Below are 22214 nucleotides of genomic sequence, written 5' to 3'. Positions count from 1 at the left end.
TCCTAACGCACACAAACTCCTCTCAGACTGTGTGGGCTGACTCTCCCCATGGTCCTCCTATGCCTGAAGTCACTCTCCAGTCTTCTGACTTGGACATGGGCACATGACTCCTTCCTAGCCAGGTGTAACCCTCCATTGGACTGTGTTTGTCAAGCTAGGAGAAGCAGCCACTAGATCCTGATGACCTCACTGAGTAGTATATGGACACAGGTCCTTTAGGATGTTGTCCTGAATCCACCAGTGTCTAAGATGACACACATTCCTGCTTACAGGAGGACAGGGCCTGTGGAAGTCTCCCAGTCCACCTCTTAAGAAGCACAGGACCACACTGAGCTAGCAAGGGCTTTATAGCAAGCAGTACCCTCGGAGCCTACTTGCAGGCACCATTACCTGCCCTGGGCCTCAGCTGGCTTTGAGTAAGTGTTGAGATTCTCTCATCTGTAAGCCGAAATAACATAGTGCAAACAATGTGGAACCTGCCTCCTCCTACCCAGTCATCTCTACCTCTGGGAACATCACTTGGGATGACAGTGAGTGGGGCTGCCTCTACAGGGGGCTAGCCTGGGTGACCATGGAACGAAGCACCTAGTGCAGCGCCTTAGGAACACCTGTGTCCTCCTGTGAACTACGGCCAAGCATGAGGCCCGGGTGGGCTGGCAGCCTCTGGGCCCTAGCTATTGTCCTAGCATGGTCCCAAAGTAAGGATTCCACCTAGGGCTCCACAACTCCCCAAGAAACAGCAGGCTTGCTACAGTCAGTCTCACACAATTTTTTTTTTTTTGGTTTGTTTTTTAATTAAAACAGCAATAGGTTCCTGCCTGGGAAAAGGCTGGAATAGGCAGGTCTTACTTCACAAAAATATATTTTCTTCCTCTTCTTTTTTTTTTTTTTTAAAAACACCACCAAAGTAAACCTATTAGCTTCCATGAGCTGGTCACACCTGGACAGTTGGTAGAGCTCCCGTGTGGTCTTGAGCAAAGAGCTTGAGCCATCCTGCAGACTGCAGCCTGAGCGCTGTGTGCCTGCAGACTGCAGCCTAAGGACCGTGCCTGCAGACTGCAGCCTGAGCGCTGTGTGCCTGCAGACTGCAGCCTGAGCACTGTGTGCCTGCAGACTGCAGCCTAAGGACCGTGCCTGCAGACTGCAGCCTGAGCGCTGTGTGCCTGCAGACTGCAGCCTGAGCGCTGTGAGCCTGCAGACTGCAGCCTGAGCGCTGTGAGCCTGCAGACTGCAGCCTGAGCGCTGTGAGCCTGCAGACTGCAGCCTGAGCGCTGTGAACCTGCTGGTACCCAGGGTTAAGTGATCAGCTCCAAACCATGCAAGAAAAACCAGCGACACCCACAAAGCAAAAGGCAACAAAGATAATAGTTTAAAAAGAAAGGCAGATACCACCAGAGGTGGTAACCAGGGGCTATCTGAGGGCAGTGTGCCCCTCAGAGACCTGGCCAGTGCTGGGTGAAGGCCTTGGGCAGCTCAACATATCTCCCAGGAAAGTCTTAGGGGATTCACATGGCTCATCCCCACAGTGTGTCCTCAGCACCTGAGACAGGATAGAGATGTCCCTGATCCAGGCCATAGTGTACAAAGTCCATTCATTCAGTTGTGATTTAGAATATATATACAACCTGGATGGCATCCAGGTCCGTAACAAGGCTATAGGCTGTCCACAGAGGCACCAGCTGCCTGCTCTTCAAGAAGCAACAGCATTTGCTGGGGTACACAGGCCCCTCCAAATTCATCCCTTGGGTAGAGGCCTGAGACCCTGGGAGCAGCAACAGCAGAGGCACTGTGGGCACATATGGCCTGGCTGGGAGCCCCTGAGGTCTGATTCTTTGGCACTTGGGACAGCTAGTTGCGAGACAAACAGGAACAGCCCCTTAATTCCTCGAATGCCCAGGACCAGAATGGCAGTAGCTTATGGTTGTAGGTAAGTGCTGCCCCAGCACAGGTGTATGGATGCTGGCAGACCAGTGGGGTCCTGGGCCAGTCCCTATGAATCCTCTCCCAGGATCTCCTTCACAAAGGCAGCAATGTCCGTCTTCTTAGTTTTGTGCAAGGTGAAGAACGGGTGTTCCTGGTAGGACAGAGAGGTGCAATTTCTGGGGTGAGGGAGTACAAGAGAAAGTATACAGGGGAGGTTCCCTCTTTTCAAGCCTGATCCACCCAACATGCTCCTCCAACCTGGCCAACTCCTGCTGGTCCTTCTAGGACTGCTGCCCCTAGAAGCCCTCCAAATCCACCAGAGCTTGTGGCTCTGCCTCACCCTCCTGCAGTCGTCCTCCCACCACACAAACATCTTCCCTCAAGGGTACCAGACCTCTGCCCTACCAGACCCTCTACCCTTTCTTCACCAGCAAAGAGTTCATATCCATCCTTCTAGGCTCAGTTCAAATGGCATCCCCTCTAAGAAGCCTTTCCTGATGCCACAATGACCCCTATGCCCCACTGTCACAGCCCTGTCACCTTTCCACAAGGCCTGGGATGCACTGGTGAGCAAAGGTGAAACTACACAAGTGTATGCAGGCCCAGGCAGAAGAGCTACCCCTCCCTCCACCCTGGGATGGACAGTCCCAGACAGCCTGACCCAGGCACTACACAGCACAGGGGATAGGACAGGCACTCCCCATGCACACTCACCATCAGCTCCAGGTAGCTCATGCGTTCCGCAGGATTCTTCCTGAGGCTAGGAAAGAGGGCAGTGAAGCCAGGCTCACACAGAGGAAGCGAATCTAGACAGGCTGGGCTTGCCCCCATTAAGCAGCACACTCCTGGGGCTCAGAGAAGGAGCAAACTGTCTGAGGGTCCTGCAAAGTGGCTTGGGGTCCGTGGGTACTAACTACAGTCTTGCAGCAACTTTCCCTGCCTCTTGGAGTCCGGTTGTCTCTATGGTGATGCAGGCTATGCCCATGGCACCAACCCTGCCATGCTCTGCCTAAACCACACACTAGATTATCCTCAGAAGGGAGGACTCCAGCCAATGGTTCTGGAGCATGAATTCCAATCAAAAGGAGTTAAACTGATCAATGACTTTGTTATTGGCCTCACGGGCCTGCAATTTTTCTTGTTTTTTTGTTGTTTGTTTGTTTTGTTTTGTTTTTGTTTGTTTGTTTGTTTGTTTTTTATTAAGAGGCTTTCATTTGTTCTCTGAGCATCTCTGGGTCAAAACATACAAACATTGGTTTGCTCTCACTAGTTTCTTCTTTTTTTTTAAATATTTTTTTAAAGATTTATTTTATTTATTCCATGTATGTAAGTACACTGTTGCTGTCTTCACACACACCTGACGGGGACATCAGATCCCATTATGGATGGTTGTGAGCCACAATGTGGTTGCTGGGATTTGAACTCAGGACCTCTGGAAGAGCAGTCAGTGCTCTTAACCACTGAGCCATCTCTCCAGCCCACACTAGTTTCTTCTTAAAAATGTATCTTCTTAATCTCCTTTGTAATCCAAGAGTTATTTATAAGAATCTACTTTGACTTTCCATGTGGTTACTTAATTATGGTTAGAGAGCTTGGTCTGTGTAGCCACTTTTCTTACTCTTTTGTAACTTCAAACATCTTTTTTCTTCTGTTTTGTGAGACGGGGTTTCCTGTAGAGCCCTGGCTGTCCTCTAACTCTCAGAGCTCCTCCTTCTCCAGCCTCCCAAGTGCTGGGATAAAAGATGTGCACCACCACTGCCTGGCTCAAAATCATGACTTTTATAAATCTTCCATGAACATTCTGTAATTCAGTAAAAACTTCTAGACACCAAAAAGCAACTTGTGCATTTTAATCTTCCATAATATATAATCTCTCTCTCCCTTTCTCCCTCTTTTTCTCCTTCTCCCCCCCCCCACCCCCACACACACAATCCCTCCACTCTTTGGGTCTACCTGATTCATCCATTTCTGCAAAGACTAAACTAAAAGCTGCTACTGAGACCCAGGTTTACTTGTGCTGTAGCTTTACCTCCGGCTTTCTGATACCAGGTGGCTCAAGGGTTACCTTCATGCAGAAGAAGGTAACTCCGCCCAGATACTCACCACTGGCTTGTGAAGTCCACAAACTCAGGGGAGAACTGGTCTGCTGGGAGCTGTGGGGATGGCTCCTCCACCACCTGCTTCAGCTGCTGGAACGGTGTCCCCCAAGACTCGTAAGGGAATCGCAGAATGGCCATCTCAATCTGAAGTAGGGACAGCAGAGTCAGCAGGCTCATTTGGTTCCCAGAAGCGTGAAGTGGAAGGGACCTACTCATCCTTCCCCAGCACTCCAGGCCAGCCAGTGATGCTGACACTGCCAGGCCAGCCAGTGATGCTGACACTGCCAGGCCAGCCAGTGATGCTGACACTGCCAGGCCAGCCAGTGATCCTGACACTGGCTGCCCTCACACTGAGCAGCAGGCCAACTCCTGGAGCTCCTCTGACTGGACCGGCAGACCTAGCTCGGACTAAGGCTAGCCCTAAGCTGGGTTTGATCATCACTGTTTATTTCAAACACTCTAAAATTGGATGATTTTATCAACAACTTGGGTTCCAGATAGTGTGTCAAACATGAGGAGTGGCAGTCACATACACCTTTCTCATGAGGCAGCAGTCAGCAAAGTACCTCATGAGTCAAGTCCTGAGCCCCTGTTGGGCCCAGCTCCCTCTTCAGTACCTCCCCAACGCAGACTTCAGTATCCAGGGCCACCTATCCAGCTGTTGGCTTTACTAGTTAGGCCAACAGGGAATGGTGGACTCCTGCATGGATACCTCCTGACTGCTGCAGCGAAGGCCTCGGGGACAGGCTGTGACCACCATAAGGAATGGAGGAGACACCTCTATAGCAAATGCAACTAGTCCCACATAGAGCACTAGTAACTACACTGAGAAGGGGCTCTCCTGTCAGTCTCCCTGCCTTTGCAGCCAACGTGGGAACAGCATGGATAAGAAGTGTGACAGTCACATGTGTGTCTGTCCAGAGGACAGAATTGTACTCAGCTTTTCCAGAATCTACTGTGGGACCTTTCTGGAACTACAAGAGAAATCTCAGTAGCACCCATATACTTAACAAAAAAGCACCAGAGCCTAGACATCAAGCCTCTTGTCTATTTTGGTTTTTCGAGACAGGGTTTCTCTGTATAGCTCTGGTTGTCCTGGAACTGACTCTGTAGACCAGGCTGGCTATGAACTCAGAGATCCACCTGCTTCTGTCTCTTAAGTGCTGGGATTAAAGGTGTACACTACCACTGCCCAGCCGGATAATATTTTTTAAAAGAGTTTAGAAAATGATAAACAAAAACTACCTCAACATAAAGATGTATAAGACACTTTACCTATCACAGGGCCACTCCTGGGAGCCAGCCCCCTATAATGGCTGAGTGTTGGGGACAGCAGTGGGGATGGTGACACTACTCAGATCCTTCTTGGCTCAGAACCTTCCTGAGTGTAACCTGTGTCTGTGCAAGGTAATTAATTCCCTTGTGTTCCGAGACACAGAAAATGTATGTGCCCAGAGCTCCCAAGGCCAGAGCCCATCAAGAGGGATGCATTGAACCATGCCACTGCTCCCTGGATGGCAGCATTTTGAGAGGAAATGTTAGGCCAAGGATAAACATGAGCAGTGGATGTGGAGGGAGAGATTCTAAAAGACAGTCCAAGCCTTGCTCCTGTTTCTGGGGCCTAAAAAACCCTACAGTAAAACCCTGGCCCCAGCCTTCGAGATAAAGCCTCTTTTAAAATAACAAAACATCTTACTGGACAGTCATGAGATCAGTCATGGGAACTTGAACAGTCTCAAAACAATTGGACAGGAGGAACCAAGAAAGTGGGCAGCATATCTTGGTAACTGTGACTCCTGATGGTCAGAATGTCCCTTTCTGTTAAACATCTTTGCAACTGAAGATAGACTATTCTTCCTCTGTCATTTTCTCACATGTGTACATAAGTATCCCAGTCTTCAAAGAATCAACTTCATTGTAACATTGTGCTGGCTAGTTTTGTGTCAACTCTATACAAGCCAGAGTCATTTGGGAAAAGGGAACCTCAATTGAAAACAGGCCCCCACCAGATTGGCCTGGGGGCGAGCCTGTGCAATTTTTTTTGATTGATTGACGTAAGATACCCCAGCTCGACATAGGCTTTCAACTCGACCTTTGGGCTGCTGGTCTTGGGTAACGAAACAAAGCAGGCTGAACAAGCCGGGAGTAGCACTCCTCATGGCTTCTGCTTCAGCTCCTGCCTTGGGGTTCCTGCCCAGGCTTCCATTAGTCAAGATGGGTCACTTGGAAGCCAAACCAAATCCCTTTTGGTTACTGTGTTTTATCACCTCAGCAGGTGAATTAGAGCTCTGCCAGGCAGCTCGAGAAGACAAAGGTCCACCCCACACCTGGACTTAGATTTGTCTGATCCAACTGAATCCTAATGGCCTGGGCCCCGCTCCGCCCTCCAAACCAAGGATCCTTTCAGCCTCCACAAGCCAGAATGCAAAGCCTCATCCTACTGAACCTGGAGAAACACAAAAGGAACCTATAGCAATAGGCTCCTGCTTGGGGGGCTGGAGGAGGGGAAACTAGGAGGGACCAGGTGGGTTTGGTTTTATTTTTGTTTTTGGGGGGTTTTGTTTTTGTTTTTGTTTTTGTTTTTTGAGTGTTGGGAGAATATTGAGACAGGGTCTCATGTAGGCCAGGCTACCCTCAAATTCACTATGAAGCTGAGGATACCATTGAACACCTAGGATCACATTACAAAAGGATGCCACCATAGGAATCACATTACATCTTACCAGGGCCAGCTAAGAGTTTACCTTCTTGATTTAGAAATGACTTGTATGGCAACCAAGTAAACTTAACACTGCCTGCGATTTCCTGATCTACACCAGTGGCTATAGGGAAAAGGCTGATATCACAGAATACAGAGAGAACATCATGATGACCAGGAAAGGGGTCCTACAACTCCCAGATATCCTCTTACTTAAATAGGAATGTTTGATGGAGCCCACGGACCCTACACAGACATACCCCACCCCAACAGACCAGCAAGTGCTGAGTCCAACCCAGACAATACCATGGTGATGCCAAGGCTCCAGACATCAGACTTGACGTTGTAGCCCTTCTGATTCAGCTCAGGGTTGATCCTCTCAGGCTGCAAGGGAGACCACAAGGCTTGAACACCCAACAAGGCTCCCTCAATTAGACCTTTTCTCTTCTACTTCAAAACAGAGTGCCATTAGGTTCCCCTGCCTGTATGACATAGGCCAGCAAGAGTCATAGCCAACCCCTGCCTTCCCACCAGACCATCAGTCTTAAGGATCCCTGCCTTCCTAACAAGAGAGGCACAAGTTCATCCAAACAGGGATCATGGAGTGTAGGAAAATGGTGGCAGGGGCCCTAAGACTGGAGGTACAGCTGGAAAAATCCAGCCCACTACATAGAGGCAAAATCTTGTCCTGTCCTCCACCTTGTGGGGATCCCCCAACTCACGGCCATGTAAGGCTTGCAGCCAGCATCCATTGTCTTTGCCACAGAGTCCACCAGGTAGCCACTGATGCCAAAGTCGCACATCTTCACGTGCCCCTCTTTGTTGATGAGGACATTGGAAGGCTTCACATCTGCAAGCAGAGCATACCTTTCTCAGTCCACGCCAAATTGGATGCTGCCTCCTCTGGTGCCCTGTGGGCCAGCAGCAAGCTACCCAATGCTCCAAGGGTTAGACAAGGAAACAGAGGCAGTGAGATCTGCAGCACCAGCACCCATCACTCAGCTAGATGACAAATCAAAAAGTACTTCGGCCTATCCCAATCAAAGAGAAACATCAGAGCTCTGGAAAATCTACCTCGAGGCTACCCAAGCTCGCCACCTGCTATGGGCACAAATCCAGCAAGCAGGAGGTAGTGGGTGAACAAGAGGGTGGAGTGAAGGTGTGAGGATGGATCTGTGTGTGCAAATGAGGAGACCCATCCCCTGCCTCACAGGGAGTAGGAGCTTCCAAGCAAAGGGCCGTGTGGATGTGTAAAAGACAAAGATGCCAGGGAAAAGACAGGAAGGTTCCATGCCAAAGGGCCAGCAATGATGACCTGAGGATAGAATGGGATGGACGCTAGGCATCAAAGTCACTCAGCCTCCTTTGTTTTCTAAGTACAGTGCAACCAAGTTAATGGGAGATAATCTTAAATAAGTACAACCCTGAAGGAGGAAATCCAGATTTGTGGCCACAGGAGCAAAAGAATCCCAGAAGAACTAAGGATGGCTATGTGTAGGGTGAGGAAGCTTGTATCAGACTCCTAGAGTGACATGCCACAGCCTTGGTGTTTCACAGCACGTAAAATGTGCATACAAATGAGAAGCTGGCCTTGGAGTCCAGAAAAAGCAGGGGTCCACTTAGTTCCTCCTAGTCAGAGCACAGCAGAGCCAAAGGCACAAATGCAGAAAGTGACCCCTGCCCCACCAGATACATACATACATACATACATACATACATACATACATACATACATACATATATATATATATATATATATATACATACACACACTATATATATCACAGTCTGTCCCTCCCTGAGCCTCAGGGGCTGATGGAGGACACTGACCTCTGTGGATCACAGACAGCTTGCTGTGTAGGTGCTCCAGGGCCCGCACGATCTGAATGGGGTGGGAGAGGCAGGACTCTATTAGTCCAGGTAACACCAATGATAAGAAAGCCATAAAACCCCATCCCCTCTAAACCCATCCCAGCTTCTGTCACCCAGCTCCTGCCCACGCCCCAGAGCTGCCCATCATCCTGGCTGTCCTAGGACAAACATGTCAGCTTCCTGCCTTCTTCCTACTCCACAAATCCCTAGGTGCCTCCAAGGACCATCCATCACCAAGACCTACCAGTCCCCCAAGTTTCTCTCACTTCCCCAGGAGCCTCCTCTGGAGACTAGTCAAAAAAAGCCTGAGGCATGGGATAGTTTAAAAAACACTTCCAGATGCAAGCAGAATGAAAGGGCATCCTTGACTCCACTGCCCACCCTCTTACCCTTGGCTGTAACAATGCTCAAACCAGAGCTGCTGTCCTCCTCTAGAAACAGTAAGCTCAGAAAGCAAACATCTCCCAAAGCAGCCTAGACCTCCAAGAGTTGTCATGGGCCGTCCAAGGGAAGTACTGGGCTCCTTTCTTCAATGTGAGTGGGAACTTGAGAGCCGCACTCATGGGCTTGGAACCAGGGAGCAGCCCAGCCTGAGGAGCCCCATCCCTGGGGCCTCTTCAGCAAGGTATTGCTCTCGGGCCTCAGAAGTACTGAGCCTTAGAGGGGACAGCTGCTCTGCCAGGACTGTCACACAGCAGGTTCTGCACACACTGGGTAGAGCAAGGTCACTCACGGATACAGCAATCTCCCCCAGAATGTCTTCCGGAATTTTCATGTTCTTCTCTAGCACCTTCCGGTAGAACTTATCCAGGGACGTGTCCATGAGTTCCATGCAGATCCACACATCCCCCTAGGAGAACATCCCGTGCTCAGCTGGTCCACCAAGGCTGCCCAGCCCTGGGCAGTCTGCAGGTTCCCAGTGGCTTCCCCAGCCCCAAGCTTAACAGCCCAGCCTTGAGCACCAGGTCCAGCCTCCACCTGGGAAGGGACATGGTGACCCTTCTCCCCCCTCACCACCACCGTCTGTCTTTCAGATCTGCCTCTCCGGCACCTCACCACACAGTTCATGCTCCCTAGCCCTAGTCTCGTCCATCTGTGCCCTGGTGCCACAGTGTGCCCAGGGAAGCAGGAGCCTAGTGTGTCCTGAGACCATTAAGTCAGGGCATAAAGGGACAAGAACCAAATTTCTTCACTGGCAAATGACCTCTCTTCTCCCCGGCAAAGCTGCATAGCCTTGGGGTGGCCTCTAGAAGAAGTGGCTCGGCCCAAGACTCCCTGAGCTCAGCCTCGGCTGACACTTGCACAAGGTGCTCAGCCCAGCACATGAGATTATGCATAAAGTGGGGTCTGAGCCATCCCTGGACTTGAGAGGGACCCAAAGGAAAGCCAGGGCAGAGAAACATGATAGACCACTCAAGAGCTCCAAGATGACAGGCCACCATGGGAAGTCTCTGTTCCATCCTGATTCTGTGCTCACCTCAGGCTGTTTCCAAATCCTATGCTTCCAACTGACTCAACTGGCAGCTCTATGCGCCTGATCCTACCTTACACCTTGCTTCACCCTCCATTCCTCTACCCTAGCATACATCTAGAACCTAGCCCAGATGCTCACCCTCCACAGTGCTTCTCTCCTGGAGGCTTGCCCTGCATGCCCACTATGGGAGCAAATGACCACAGATACAAATCTCAGCTGTCACGGAGCTCCAGGCCCTGACTACGGCCTCAAGAGACTTCCTCAGACACCTGCTTCATCATTAGACAAGAATCTGAGACACAGCACTGGCCAGGGACAGGAAAGCCTGCCTCTCAAGATCCCAGCTGAGCTGCCTCAGGTGGCAGGGTGCTCCCTATACCTTGGGTATAGCTCTCCTATACCCAAGGTCCCAGGACCTCCACACAATAGAGGTGGAATGACAGTTGTGATTGGCAGGAGGTGGGCAGGGACAGAGCCTACCTCTCTAAAGAGGGCACCATAGAAGGTGACAGTATAGAAGCAGTCGACAGTGCGCATGTTGATGTCTAGGTCCATAAGCAGACGTTTCTGCTCCTGTGAGTTCACAGTGGCCCGGATGCGCTGTAGGAGAGCCACACGTCAGGGCCATGTTTAGGCCGATTCCCCTTACCCAGTCCACGAGGGTCAGGAACCTTGGGCATCCATGCATGGCCTGGCCTTGCTGAGAAGTTCTACCTCACTCAATGCTGGTGATGACGGTGAGGGCAGAGCCACAGATAGGCAGCCACCCTGAAACTCAGTCGATGCCTCCTCTAGTGCTACCCCGGGTAGGGTGAAGCCCTGCTTACCTTGACAGCCATGATGGTACCACTCTGAGCATGCCGCACCTTCTCCACCACCCCATAGGCTCCGCGGCCCAGCTCTGAGATGGTCACCAAGTCATCAGCCTCCACTTCGAAGTTCTTAAGAGGCAAAAGGGAGAGGTGACTGGTGATCATCAATCCAGAGACTGGCTCTTGTCCCTCACCCAGAAAAAAGCAGAGGACCAGCTAGTCAGATTTGAGCTTGAAGTTGCTATAAGTCATGCTGTGTGACCCTGTGGAAAGAACTTAGCCAACCTGAGCCTGTCACTGATCTCTATAAAATGGGTGCAAATCCAAAAACTCGGAGACGTTGGGTGATGTTGGGTGACGTTGGGAGAAGTCTTCCACACACATCTCAGCAAAGGGAGCTATTAGTCAATCATCTACTGAACCTTTGTGGGAGTTCCCTCCCCTGAGTAAGAGACAAGGGATTATGCAACCGGACTAACAGAACACCAAGCAGTGACAGGGGTTGGGGAGGATCTTCTAAGAAGAGGCTCCCAGCATACTCTGCCCTGATGTACATCCCCAAATCAGGCTTCTCAATAGTAGGTGGTCTTCCAAGGCACTCGGGGGTATGTACAATATGGAGTCTAGGGTCTGACCTGGGGTCTGGGGAGCCCAGAAGCCTGCATGCCCCACATGCTGTTTCCAGATGATACAGAACCATGGCCCACATGCTGAGGTAGGCAGTGTGCAGCTCTGAGCTCCCCACACCCCTACAAGGCAGGTGGAATGTACTTCTTACAGATAGGTCTAAGGGCAGGTAGCCCAGGGCCACAACCACCAGCAAGATAAGAGATAAGCTCCTCCCCAGAGCCCAGCTGTCTACCATCCACAGCCACCTCTCAATGGCCCTATGGGGTAAAGTAGGGGGCCGCTCAGTGCCCAGTCACCACCTACTCTGTCTCCGATAGTGATGAAGGTCCGGGAGTCCAGGTTCCGGGGGGGTCTGTGGAGAAATCAGATCCATAAGCTTCCCTGAGAGAAGGAATAACAGGCGGTGTGAAGGGGAAATACGTTGGCCATGGGGGCATCTTACACAGCCACCTCAGATCAATGACTCGAGCATCCACTAGTGTAATGGTGCTGCTGCCAGGCAGCCCTGACAGAGACCCCAAGACAAGGATTGGGAAGGCATGGAGCAAACAGCCGATGCCCCTGAGTCCCCACTGGAGCCACCCAGGACAGGATGAGAAGAGACTGCTCTCTCACCCACCTCTGACTCCCATGTGCCTGCTTCCTACTCATGCTCCTGGCCTCTCTGAGTCTCAACAGAGTGAGAAACTTAAGGCAGACTCACGTGGGGTTGGACACGGGTGGCTTGGACACACAGGATATCCGTAAATCCCTTTTCCTTTTGGATTTTCCTGAAGTGGAGAAAAGACAGGGATCTGGTCAATGTTTAGTTCTGGGCTTGGCAAAGCTAAGGACAGAGGTCACTCAGTCCCCAGCTCATCACTACCTGACCCTCACACACACACACACACACACACACACACACACACACACACACACACACACATCTGAGAGTCAGTGAGTGTGATCACTCCCCAGAGGAGCTTCGGGGCTTTGGGGTAGGCAGAGAGCATGGTCCCACTCAGGCTGGGGATCAGGTTCAGTCCTTCTCCTCCCACAATAGCAAAGCCAAGCCCCACCCTCCTGGGAGCTGCCCTGCAGCTGGGAGGCACCAGACAGCTGCACCTATAGGACACACTCAAATGCTCAGCTATGCACGAGTTTCCAGGCCTCTTACTGCCAGGAATGGAATGTCGTCTGCCCAGTACCGGTGTTCCCAACCACACAAAAGCTCATGTCCTACGTCTCTTGTTATGGGCTGAGCTGTGTCTTTCAAAACATATGTGCTGCAGTCCTGACCCCAGTACCCAAGAATGTGACCTTATTTGGAGAATGGGTTTTTTGCAATCAATTAAATAAAAATGATATCATTAGGGTTGGCCCTAATCCAGTGACTGGACTGTTGAGTGTTTGCATGTGTGCATATGCACACACATGTGCATGTGCAGGATGCTTTCCCAGCACCACTGGTATCTTTATAATAGAGGTAACTGGTACAGAAAAGGAAGATAAGTGAGCCACGGGAGATGCCACTCTTAGCCAAAGAGAGGCTTGAAAGCAAGCAGAGGCAGAGCCCTCCTGAGTGAACTGCCTACCCTCCGACTCCTGCTGTGGAAGCTGCCCGCTCTGCGGCAGGCCGGCAGTGGGACTTTATGACAACAACCCCTGCTGCACTGTGTCCTTCCACGAGGGTCAGGCTTCATGGGGGAGTGCCTGAGACTGGGTTCTATTCCCTGCTCCCTGTATCCCCACACTCTGAACCTCAGGTGACCCGCTGGTCAAACCAGAGCACAGACACCCACTGGGGCAACGAGGACATGGCCTGGTGCACAACTGGCAGAAACTGCCTAGGCTTTCCACCACTGGCAGCAAGCACTGACTCATTCAGTCCCAGCTTCTCCAGGAAGCAGGGGCTCTGACCCTGACAAGGGGAGAAAACTTCAGGGAGAAGAAGGATGAGAGAGGTGGACATGACAAGCCTCCAGTGTCACACAGAGCAGGAAAGCAGTGACCAAGTGCCAGCCCTTCCCAGAGGCTTCCACTGCATCCTGCACACTGCCACCAGCTCACTCTGGCCACCTGATCTATAGTCAGAACTACCCACCATAGTTATTAACCTGCCCTGGAGACCTCAGCTCCTGAAGCCACATCTAACCTAGTTTCTGGCAGATCCAGCCATAGCCACGCACAACACAGAGCTTTGGATAGGACTCAGGCACTAAGGTCTGTGTATTCAGGTCAGCCCAGAGTGACTCTCAAAAGTACTGACCAGAAGACCAAAGTAGGCAGCTGGGCTCACTGCAGACCTCTTTGGGGAGGGGGAGGGTGTCTCCCTGTGCCGGAGGGACAGGTTCCAAGGTTCATGCACCTGTGGGTCTAAGTCTTTGCCCGGCACCACTTCTGGCTACATGGGCTATGGTTAGACATAACCTCTGCATGTACCCAGACTGGCACGTGTGCAAGCTATTTATCTGCACTTTGGCCTGCACTATCTAGTTTTCATCCCTGATAGGAGGATAGCAGCCAAAATATAAAATATTCTGTAATATAATACACAGCTCTGCTCAGAACATCTGGAGTCACAGCCTGACCCCAGCCCTGGCACACCCGCCCAGGTCGGGCCTCACACTGCTGCCCACACACATCACCTCCACTTTCTGCTCTCCTGTGTCTCTTGCGTGGATTGGGAGATGGTTGAAGATATGCCCTTTGCCAGGCCTCAATTGCCCCGTCTGTCAAGGTCATGCCCGTACCTGCCTGCTAGATATGGTGGTGAGGTTCTCTTATTGTACCAGGCTAGGCAGCACCCAGCCAACTACCCTAACAGGGTCACCAGCTTACGTTAGGAGTGACAGCTATGCCAGCTGTCAGAGGGAATGGGCAAGGCCGCCATGGAGACAGACCAGAAAGAGGCCTCGAGCCACCAGCCACGGCTGGCACGATCCAATGCCAATGTGAGGGCTGAGCCCAGATGGTCAGGCAGCCTGGGGCTACCCAGGTGTGGCCCAAGGTAGTGACTGTCACCACAACAAACAGAGGCTCTTGGCCACCCTGAGCAAACCACAAGCCTGCCAGGATTGCGGGGTCCTTTGTCAGGCCAGCCCGGTACTAGGCATCAAAATAGCTCACTCCAACTGCACCGCACAGCAGCTCCTCAGGCAAAAGTGGGGACACCGAGGCTGAGGGGGATTCGACCACTCACCTGAGGTTCCAGCATTGATAACGAAGTGCCCATGGAGAGGGTAAAGCTCTGGCCCTTTCCTGCCCTTGCACCACCGTCCCCTCATACCTCCCTGGACAAGCCACCTTGTTTCCCACCGCATTTGCTTTGCACGTACCATTCTCTCTACCCTTCAGCTCATCCAGGCTGGTACCTGACCCTGCACTTGATGCTGCAACTTAGTCCCCTTGTCCCTGAGTCCTCCCGGCCTGTACTGTCGGTCCTCACAGTTACTTTCCCAGACTGGCCACTCTGGAGCCAAGTGGCTGGGCTCAACCCTCACTCAGCCCCTTCTTTGTTCTGTCCTCTCAGACACATGATCACACCTCTCTGGGCACCAGGGCCTGAGTGTGATGTGCAGAGGAATGCAGACCTCCCAGGACCCGGCAGTGCCCAACAAAGGATCAGGGAGTGTAACTGAGGCCACCACCCACGTTATACCTCCTTTCCAGTAGCTCCACGAGGGAAAGTTTTTCACTGATCCACTGTACAAGATGGTCAAAGAGGAGAAATGGCTTGACGAAGGGCTTTGTGGGCATCTGGTGGGGTAGGGATACGACCCTGAACGGGCTTGCTTGCTCTAACATCTAACTATCAACAGGGAAGGCCTGAGAGCAGGCCACAGGAAGCTGTGCACCATAAGACAGTAAGTCCCATCCCATGGTTTGCAATGACTAAAATGACACCCATGCCCTGTTTACGATCCCCACCCCTACCACCAGAGAGTCATATGGCTCCTGGGCCTGGGCAACAAAATTGGGAGCTAATACTGCCACTAAAGTGTCTGAAGCAAGATGTCCCATCTGTCCACTCAGCTGGCCAACAACATGCAGCAGTCTTTCAGAGAACACTCAAGGCCATCCACAACTGAGCGGGATAAACTGTGGACCAAAGAGAAGGGCAAGCTTTTGGTGAGCAGCTTCCCCCGGGTAGGTAAGATGTGCCAGCTCCAAGTGCCTGGGAGTTGGGTGAGCATGGAATGACTGAGCCAGGACCCCTGGGTATGTCAGCAGAGCCAAGCACATGTGGAAAGGGGAAGAAGTGTGGTTGCCGAGGGCAGAGCCCCAACCAATTCCAGGACCCAGTACTGGCCTCACAGGTCAACATAAGCAAGTTCTCCTCCTCTGGCCAGACCTCATTAAGACTTCATCCTGAGGGCTGTCAAAATGCTCATTTCCCTTCAGCTAAAAACCCTTCCTCTGACAGCCCACCCATTCCCACTCCCATGGCAATTTAGTGCATTACCATGTGTTAGGCTGACCCTTGGGCCCCTGGCATCACCATCTACATTTTTTACTATGCCCAGACCTTGCTGCTACTATCCAGGGGCCTTTTCAGCCCTGTCCCCAAGGAGCCTGGCCTGTCACTGCACACTTGCCAACTCAAGACAAACTCCTGAACTTGGTGGCATCTGCAATGATGCAGATGACCAAAGCCAAGGCTGCTCACATAGCCACACAGGTGGACACCACACAGGTTGGGGCAGCCAGAAAAACACTCGCCGACATAGACTCTGCACTGTCCTAACCCAGCACCTCATCAGCCAGCATTCATCAGGTACAGAACATTCCATCCACTGAGATCCCGAAACAAATGAGGCCAAAACCAAGAGAGAAAAGGCACGGTGGTCCTAGCCATCCGACTCCAGCTTCTTCCTCTTCTCATCTCAGGGATACCCTGTAGTCCACAGTGTGGAACAGCCTAGGCCTCTGTAGGACAGAGGGCTAACCACACTTTGGGCACACCAAAGTTCAATTTTGTTCATCTGTACATTTTAAGGCAATGTCATGTAAGACCTCATTGGATACCAGACAGCTGAGGATGACACTGAATTCTTCACTTTAAGACAGAGCCCCGGGGCTGGGGATTTAGCTCAGTGGTAGAGCGCTTACCTAGGAAGCGCAAGGCCCTGGGTTCGGTCCCCAGCTCCGAAAAAAAGAACCAAAAAAAAAAAAAAAAAAAAAAAGACAGAGCCCCATGATGGCCTCTTCCTGCTGAGTGCTGAGGTTAAAGCTAGCTGCTGCATTGAACTGCTCCTCCTGCCTCCAACTGTGTTAATAAGCGCAACTTCAAAAACTGGAGATATAACTTGATTGGTAGAGTGCTTAGCTACCGTGCATGAGACCCTTACTTGAATCCCTAGAGACTTCTGAGTTTGATCCTCAACACCACATAAAACTGGGGGTGGGTGGTGGGTGAGGGGCACATTTATAATTAAGTCTCAAAAAGAAAAGAGAGAGGGATGGGGAGGAGGAGGAGGAGAGATGAAGAGCAGTGCTGGGAAGATGGGGAGTAAAGGGGGAGGGAGGACATTGGAGGGAAGGGAAAGTGAAGGAGGGCACCACAGAGCAGGCTTCACCATGGGCCCATACATGCAAGGAGAGTCCAATTGAGCTGCTCAGTGTGGGGACTAACTGTGGGTACTGCTGGACAGAGAGCATCCTGAGAAGCCAGAGCAGCCCTGGACTCCAGCTCAGCCAAGGCACTACCCTAACCCAGAAGGCAGGGAAAAGGATAGGGAGGGCTAGGAAGCTGTTGACCCTCCCATAGGCTTATTGTCTGTGTGCCCCAGTAAGACAGGGCAAGCTGCCATTGTCTCTGCTCTTTACCTGCAATGGGGGAAGAAAAAAATCTACAGGGGCTGCTGGGCACAGAGACCTGACAGATATGGGCAACATGGAAAAACAACCAAGGGGAGGTGTGAGAAAATTCACACCTGAGTCCTGCTGCCCACTCACTCATTCACTCACTCTCCAGGCTAGCACCAGGTCTGACATGGATGAAATTCTACCACCTGAGAAACTAGCCCAGGAGATTCTATCCCAGGCCGGCCCTACATCTCCCAAGCTTCCCTCACTTATGCTTTCAATGCCACTAGTCAACAAAGCTGAGGGACAGGGACAGATCTGCAGAAAGGACCAACTACCTCAGGTCTCTGCTCCCCTTCTTGATTTCCTCAGGGGGTTCAGGCAACAATGGTAGCTTATAGCTTAGGAAGCAGAGGCGAAAGAGAGCCGAGAGCTCTCTTTCCGAGGCTGAGACGCCTTTAGGGACAAACAATCCTTTCACAAGGGTTGCCTAAGACCATTGGAAAACACAGATATTTATTTACATTACAATTCATAACAGTAGCAAAACTGCAGTTATGAAATAGCAATGAAAATAATTGGATGCCGGGGGTCACCACAACATAAGGAACTATGTTAAAGGGTTGCAGCATTAGGAAGGTTGTCCTAGAGGCTGGCAAACTGTGGCTTTCTGACCAAAGAAGCCTTGTGTCACAAATCCCATGAGTACATCATCAGAGGCCATGTATTCACCTCCCAATGAGAAACAGCCACAATCCCAACAATTAAATAATGACAGATGCCATTTGTTTGGGAAACACTATCTCCCATCTTTACTACCACCCTGCAGGGAAGAGGTGCTTCCTCCCACTGCCCAGAACAGGACTGAGAGTCAAAGAGGATATGCCATTTGACCAGATGAGGAAGTAAGAGTCAGGATGGGATCCTAGGCCCATTATAACATAGCTACAATGCCCAGAACCTGACACCTATTCACTGGATAAAGACCATCTGCATCCAAACAGGCAACACACCCATGCTCATTTTGCTGGGGGTTAGGCTGGGGTTGGAGGGGGCGCATTTCGGCTTCTTCTCTGAAAGATGCCCCATACTCACAGGACTGAAACCTATACAAAGTATCAAGACTGTACTGGATACAATTTGTTCAACGTTACATTGCAAAATGGGCAAAGTAGGGATCTGACCCTAGGCAGTTCAAGCTAGCTGACCCTGCAAGGCCACTGCTCCTGGCTTTCACCAGGTCTTGTTCCCTGGGCCAGGGGCAGTCAACAACAGCTCTTATGTGGTGAGCAAGAGGAAGCAAGAGTCGTTTACCTAACAGAGGAAGTTCCTGGACAGGACAGGAGGATCTGCCCAGAATCCCAGCTTAACGGAAAGTCCAGAGCAGACCACCTGTGGTATCCAGCCCAGGACAGGGGCAGCCTACAGGTGGAGGTATGTAACCCCTGCCTGGCATTGCCCCTTTAAGCTATAGGCAGTGACTGGCATGCCTGTGGTGAGTCAGCATACAGCGCCTGCTGACTCACCCACCGGAAGCCTGGCTGCCTCTCCCCACACAGGCTGACTGGGAACTTTACTGCCTTCAGGCCCTGAGCCACAGGCTGGCTGATAGAGAGTTTCCTGTGCGTCACACCAGGACTGGGGGAAGTCCCCAAGGTGCCACCCTCTAGTCTTTCCAACTCCCAGGACAGGAGGAAAGCTCTAACCATAGCAGGCAGGACCAGGACAAGACATTCAGTGCTCCCCAGCTTCCCCGGGCTGCCAGAGACACCAGCCACCAATGAGCTCCAGAGGTGACACCTCCAGTAGAATGCCAAAGGCCATCCCTGACAATATGTACAAGGACAAACATGTCATGCAAACCCAGACCACCCTGACTACATGTGCCCCTGTACTAGCTGCCCTTGGCCTCAGATGGCAGGCAGTGACCCACTAATGAGCAAGGAGACAAGAGAAGCCAACCAAGTTGTGGGACCTACATGCCTCACACATGTGGGAGAACTTCCTAGGCTCGGGCACAAACAGCAGGCACAACCGTCCAGTGGGAAGTTCATAGATAAAGTTGCAGTCCCCGCCAAAGGTCAGGTGCTACCACTCCCTACTCTGTTCAAAGTCCTCTGCAAACAGGCTAGCAAGATGGCCCAGCAGGTAAGAGTACTTACTGTCAAGCCTGGACAACCTAAGTTCCATTCCTGAAACCCACATGATGGAGGGCTAATCCACATGGCTGAACTGAGAGAACTGACACCCACAAAGTATACTGACCCCATACATGTGCTATGCTGTGGCATGTATGTATGCATGTGTGTGTGTGTGTGTGTGTGTGTGTGATTTTTTTTTAATTAAGTCGCCTGCAAAGGTGGAAAAGAGTTCCTGTCAGGATCCATAATGGTGTGGACTCGCCAAGTTCTCCACTTTGCATCTGTTGCAGGCTCACATTGAGGGAAGTGTCCACTTGTAAGTCTGCGTGCACAATAAGTGGTCCTCTGCTTCAGCAGACTCCATGGTCCAGTGAACATAGGGGTGATGGCCAGGGGGCCAGGGTACCAGTGTCCCATGGACCCCCTAAGCACCTCACATGGGAATGGGAATGGAAGGAACACTGGGGAGATCATCATTGAGTCCTGCTGTAGCTCTGCTGGGCCATCATAGCTGTGTAGCCTCTGTAAATGGTTAGTGTTCCTGAGCCTCTGTTCACAGGCAAATGAGTAACAAACAAAGCAATGGCAAAAAGAAAAGGAAAAGCTCTTGGAACTTTAGCAAGTGGATATTGTCAGTCCCTCACTACAGCTATCTCCAAACCCCTAAAAGGCTACAGGGATCTTGGGCCTTGGAAAGGACCTCCGCCCAATCCATCCAATATCATGTTACCTAACCTACAACCTGCAAATTCACACTAGCCCTCTCAGAAGAGAGGCCCCGGGCATCCAGTGCCAGGCCTCAAGTCAATCGAGCACATGAAAAGTCCACCGTCTCCCTGCACAGTGCTTTGCAATGTCACTCACAATCTCTCCCCCTGTGATTTGCAACTGCAACTTTTATTTTGATGAGGCATCTCTTTGCCTGGAAGAGCTGAAATGCCTCCAAAACAAACACTGCTTCCAAACCCTTCCTGAGTGGAGCAGCATCTGATTTCCTGGTTCTCAAGTTCCACGAGGTCTGCACTGCAAGTCCCTCCCCAGCCACCTCCCCCAATAAGTGCCTCCCTAGTTACTCACAGAAGTTGGGCAATGGTCAGGGATCTGGCCTCCCACTTATGTAAGACGCAATTACCCCGCCCACTAGGCTCCTGCACAGCCATGGCGGCCAGCTGCAGGGGACCCAAAAAGCCCCCACCTGCTCAGGACAACCTGACCAGGACTAGGACTCCTGAGGTCAAGGTTTCCTAAGTCAGAAGGAGAGAAGGCTACCACTGCACAAGCACCCTCTTAAGTGCCCACCATTCCTGTCCTCTGTGCTCTGCCCCTGCAATCCAAATCTGAGCCCAGACCCCACAGGGCTGAGAAAGCTGGAAACAGTCAAGGATGTGCAGCAACTATTTTTCCCCTGGGTACCTACTATGTGCCGGGTGCTATGTTGGGCCCTTGATCATCTCAGACATGCTTGCTTCAAATCACTCTACCTTCAATCTCACATCGCACCCCTGATATCCATTTCATTAATAAGGCCTAGACATGTCCAGAAACTAGCCAGGTGAGGCAGCCCAGGATGCAGAGGGTCAACCCATTCACATCTACAGTCCAGCTTGGAACTCTTTTCTGCAGCCCAACCTACTGAGTCTCTGACATGTTAAAACATCCTTCTCTCTTCCTGGAAAAAAAAAAAAAGCTTTCTGACCTCCAAATCTTGTCCCCCTCACTTCCCATGACAAATGCTGCTGCTGCAGCCCACGCAGCTCTACTGCCACCTCACAGAAATTTCCAGGAAAGACAGTTAGTTACTTGGAGAAGACAAGCCCAAGCCTTGTACAGTCAGCCCCTGGCCTGCTGTTTGCCCAAGGACCAAACTGCAGGTCTAAGAGCAACAGACTAAGAAACACTAGGTGCAAAAAAGAGGTCAGCTCCTAAAACTCAGTGAGAAGATTGCAACTGAGTCAACAAGTAGCAGGTAGCATGGGCTGAGCTGCGAAGTGGAGACGCCAGGAAGTTCTACAGGTACAGCGGTAGGGAGGAGTGCAGGCGGCCAGTGTGCAGGCCAGCAAGGCATGGGGCAAAGGAGGACTCACAAGGATGGAAAGAGTTGGAAGAGAGGAGTTCTGAATTCAAGAGTAGACAGGTTTCCTGCATTGGGAACACAGCCCTGGGGCCCAGAAGAGAGTAAATTCCAGCCTGAACAAAATCCAAGCGTCTGGCCTGAGGGGGTTAGTGCAGCCGAAAGACCCTCTAGCAGGGATCACAGAAATCCCAGCTGAGTCCAGGATGAAGCCCGGAAGCCTGGACAAGAAAGAAGCTCACGGTGCGGCTCCAGACTTGGAGTGGAGTAAGGAGAACAAGGTCCTGCCTGGGTGAAATCCCACGGCCTAAGATCCGAATTCCAATGAGGTCCCGTGAGGTCCCGGGCTTGGCTTGGGCTGGACCCAGTCCTGGGCTGGAGTCCGGGTGCCTGTGCCCAGCCGGGAAAGGAGTCCAGGGGCACGGGCGGGCTCAAATTGAATGTGGCTCGGGCCGCGCGGTAGGGCGGGAGAGCCTACCTTTGGTCTGAGGCAAGCTGGCCGGCGGGCTGGCGGCGGGCGACTCCATGCTGCGGACCGTCGCGGAGGAGAGCACTAATCTAGAGGACAGCAGACTACACCGGGGCCGGGCGCGCTCATGGTTGCTGGTGGCTGGCAGCGGCGGCAGGCGATGGGCGACAGGCGACACAGACGCGACAGTTCCAAGCGTCCGAGGCGGGCGGCGCCACAGCCACACTGGGCAGCGCCG

General features: G+C 51.8%; 1 protein-coding gene across 2 annotated transcripts; it reads right to left on the bottom strand.

The window, feature by feature from the left end:
* Positions 1-768: 768 nt before the first annotated feature.
* On the bottom strand, positions 769-22203 carry Map2k3 (mitogen activated protein kinase kinase 3). 2 transcript variants are annotated; one of them, NM_001100674.1, is given in 13 exon segments: positions 769-1177; positions 1265-2074; positions 2638-2683; positions 4027-4166; positions 7027-7104; positions 7443-7570; positions 8551-8602; positions 9326-9442; positions 10547-10666; positions 10894-11007; positions 11812-11860; positions 12212-12278; positions 21986-22196. In NM_001100674.1, coding segments are annotated over 12 exon segments (1044 nt in total). In that variant the 5' UTR covers positions 22035-22196; the 3' UTR covers positions 769-1177; positions 1265-1990.
* Positions 22204-22214: the final 11 nt, after the last annotated feature.

This window comes from Rattus norvegicus, chromosome 10 (genome assembly GCF_021556685.1).
Source record: "Rattus norvegicus strain SHRSP/BbbUtx chromosome 10, alternate assembly SHRSP_T2T, whole genome shotgun sequence".
In the NCBI taxonomy this organism is placed as follows: domain Eukaryota; kingdom Metazoa; phylum Chordata; class Mammalia; order Rodentia; family Muridae; genus Rattus; species Rattus norvegicus.
This window is presented reverse-complemented; position numbering and strand designations above follow the sequence as displayed.

Excerpts from the sequence above, each read along its gene's own strand:
- Map2k3 (XM_087571796.1), bottom strand. The coding sequence starts at position 22,034 with ATGGAGTCGCCCGCCGCCAGCCCGCCGGCCAGCTTGCCTCAGACCAAA. Across the intron at positions 7,105-7,442 it reads GCTGCAAGCCTTACATGGCC|CCTGAGAGGATCAACCCTGA; the intron begins GTGAGTTGGGGG and ends TCTCCCTTGCAG. Across the intron at positions 2,684-4,026 it reads GTGGACTTCACAAGCCAGTG|CCTCAGGAAGAATCCTGCGG; the intron begins GTGAGTATCTGG and ends CCTCTTTCCTAG.